This window comes from Sphaeroforma arctica, assembly GCF_001186125.1.
Source record: "Sphaeroforma arctica JP610 unplaced genomic scaffold supercont1.8734, whole genome shotgun sequence".
NCBI classification, from domain to species: domain Eukaryota; class Ichthyosporea; order Ichthyophonida; genus Sphaeroforma; species Sphaeroforma arctica.
Window position 1 is genome coordinate 1 of NW_014031824.1, and position 1,190 is coordinate 1,190.

Genomic DNA, 1,190 nt, shown 5'->3' on the forward strand with positions numbered 1-1,190 from the left:
ATATGTATGTATGTATATATACATATGGGTGTGTGTGTGTGTGTGCGTGTGTGTGTTTTGTGTGTGTGTGCGTGTATGTGTGTGTTTGTGTGTATGTATGTATCTATATATATATACATATATACATATACATATATATATATATATATACCCCAGAGCTGAGACCGTCGCGTGTAGTGACATGCGTAGCTCGTTGACAATTATGGTGATAGGGTCCACCACCACATTGACCATTTCCATCAGATGGCCTGTCTCTGAGTTGTACTGATTGAAGGCGAGCACAGCCTGTCGTATAAAGTGAAACAGTGTCTGAATCGAATTAGTTTGAGTCGTACAATTATGCGATAATGGCGTGGATGTATGTATGATGTATGTATGTATGTATGTATGTATGTATGTATGTATGTATGTATGTATGTATGTATGTATGTATGTACGTATGTATGAAATGAAACACTCATCACACACTATCACACACTATCACATCCTGTCACGCCCTATCACACCCTAGCATGCACTATCATACACTATCACAAACTATCACACACTATCACACACTATCACACACTATCACACACTATCACACACTATCACACACTATCACACACTATCACACACTATCACATACTTTCATACACTATCACACTCTATCACACACTATCACACACCCCGTGTATCTCGAAGGACGTGAAGGAGAAGCAGTCCTTGGCCTCTTTCGCAGATGTCGCACCCCTCTGCGTGTCATACACCGACCGAAATTCTTGGATGCGCTCCAGTGTCGACGTGTTTGGCCCACCTGTGACCGCAAGAAAGGTGTGTGGTACGGTGGGTGCCTGTATAGAGTGTATCTAAGTGTGTGTGTGTGTGTTTGTGTAACCTCATTAAGTTGATATAATTATGAATTGATGTAATTGTGAATAAGCTTTTACATACCCCCCATACCACCGTTTGCATCTTCCCACTCAACCGAATCGTCGCTGCTGCCGTTGTTGCCATGGAGTGTGTAAGGGTCTGTGCTCGCGCGATGTAACGGTTGAAGAGTCTCCTGTGGAAATGAGAAGTAGGGTGGCTATCAGTTCAGGTATCTGAATAGGTTTACGATGAAATGTATATATACTAATATGTACTAATATATACGTATATATATATTCGTATATATATATACTTATATACACGTATATATATATACG

At 40.5% G+C, this 1,190-nt stretch overlaps 1 protein-coding gene across 1 annotated transcript; it reads right to left on the reverse strand.

Moving 5' to 3' along the window:
- Window positions 1-650: 650 nt before the first annotated feature.
- SARC_16731 (hypothetical protein) lies at window positions 651-1,045 on the reverse strand (the record flags this gene model as incomplete). The annotated part of the gene is made up of 2 exons (XM_014289167.1): window positions 651-796; window positions 934-1,045. Coding segments are annotated over 2 exons (258 nt in total), but the record flags the coding sequence as incomplete, so codon positions are not given.
- Between the last annotated feature and the right edge of the window lie 145 nt (window positions 1,046-1,190).